A 788-nucleotide genomic window follows, 5' to 3' on the forward strand; every position below is an offset into this window, starting at 1 on the left:
GATCTCATTATATACAGTCAATTCCATGTTCAGACCTAATAGCAGCATGAACCAATAATATGACGTGACATTCTTAAGATGTCCCAAATTTTTTTGATATTTGGATTTGTTCCTTCGACTGGGCACACTTAATGGGCAGTTTCTGTTAGAATTACTTTCCAAGTTGAAGTAAGTTTTGGATTGGAAAATATATATTTTTAGAATTATTTTTATGTTTAAATGGCTCCACAAACATTAAGTTACCAAAGAGTTAGGCCCAGTAATTAAGTCCTTCATAACTGTTAAAAAAATAGTAATACAACAAAATCATAGCAGACAGTGCATGTGTCTGGTATCAGTGAGTTAAATGGTGCCAGAAATTAGGTTTTGACAAAATAAAAAGGCAACTGGCCTTCATCTTTAATAAATCCAAGTTCCATTTAATTTTCTATGTAGGTCAAGTCCAAGAGATTAGTGGAAATCATCTGTAACTCTCTTTTTCTGTAAATTAATTTTTAGAAATTAGTGTCCCACAAATTTCTCATTCACTCTTCACCTTCAAAGCTTAGACATTAAACACCTAAACACAAAACCCTTCTGTCATCAGGGCCAAGAGAAGCAGAGCCAGAGGAGTAATATGTATACCAAATTTGTGGAAATGGAGAGAGGAATCCTTTTGACAACCGGCATGGCAGAACGAGGGTGGGACATCCCAGGCGTTCAGTGGATTGTGCAGTATGATCCCCCCCATAAACCTGAAGTGAGTATGACAGCTTGATTGTGGAGGAAGAAAGTATACAGGCAATTTG

General features: G+C 36.3%; 1 protein-coding gene across 3 annotated transcripts in view; it reads left to right on the plus strand.

Annotated features, from left to right (window-relative positions):
* LOC119585733 (ATP-dependent RNA helicase HAS1-like) overlaps positions 1-788 on the plus strand; it is a 9,376-nt gene that overhangs the window by 6,102 nt on the left and 2,486 nt on the right. For all 3 annotated transcript variants that reach the window (XM_037934426.1, XM_037934427.1, XM_037934425.1), the window contains exon 7: positions 587-739. In XM_037934426.1, the coding sequence (XP_037790354.1) occupies positions 587-739 (153 nt within the window). The remainder of the gene's footprint in view (positions 1-586; positions 740-788) is intronic.

This window comes from Penaeus monodon, chromosome 20, assembly GCF_015228065.2.
Source record: "Penaeus monodon isolate SGIC_2016 chromosome 20, NSTDA_Pmon_1, whole genome shotgun sequence".
In the NCBI taxonomy this organism is placed as follows: domain Eukaryota; kingdom Metazoa; phylum Arthropoda; class Malacostraca; order Decapoda; family Penaeidae; genus Penaeus; species Penaeus monodon.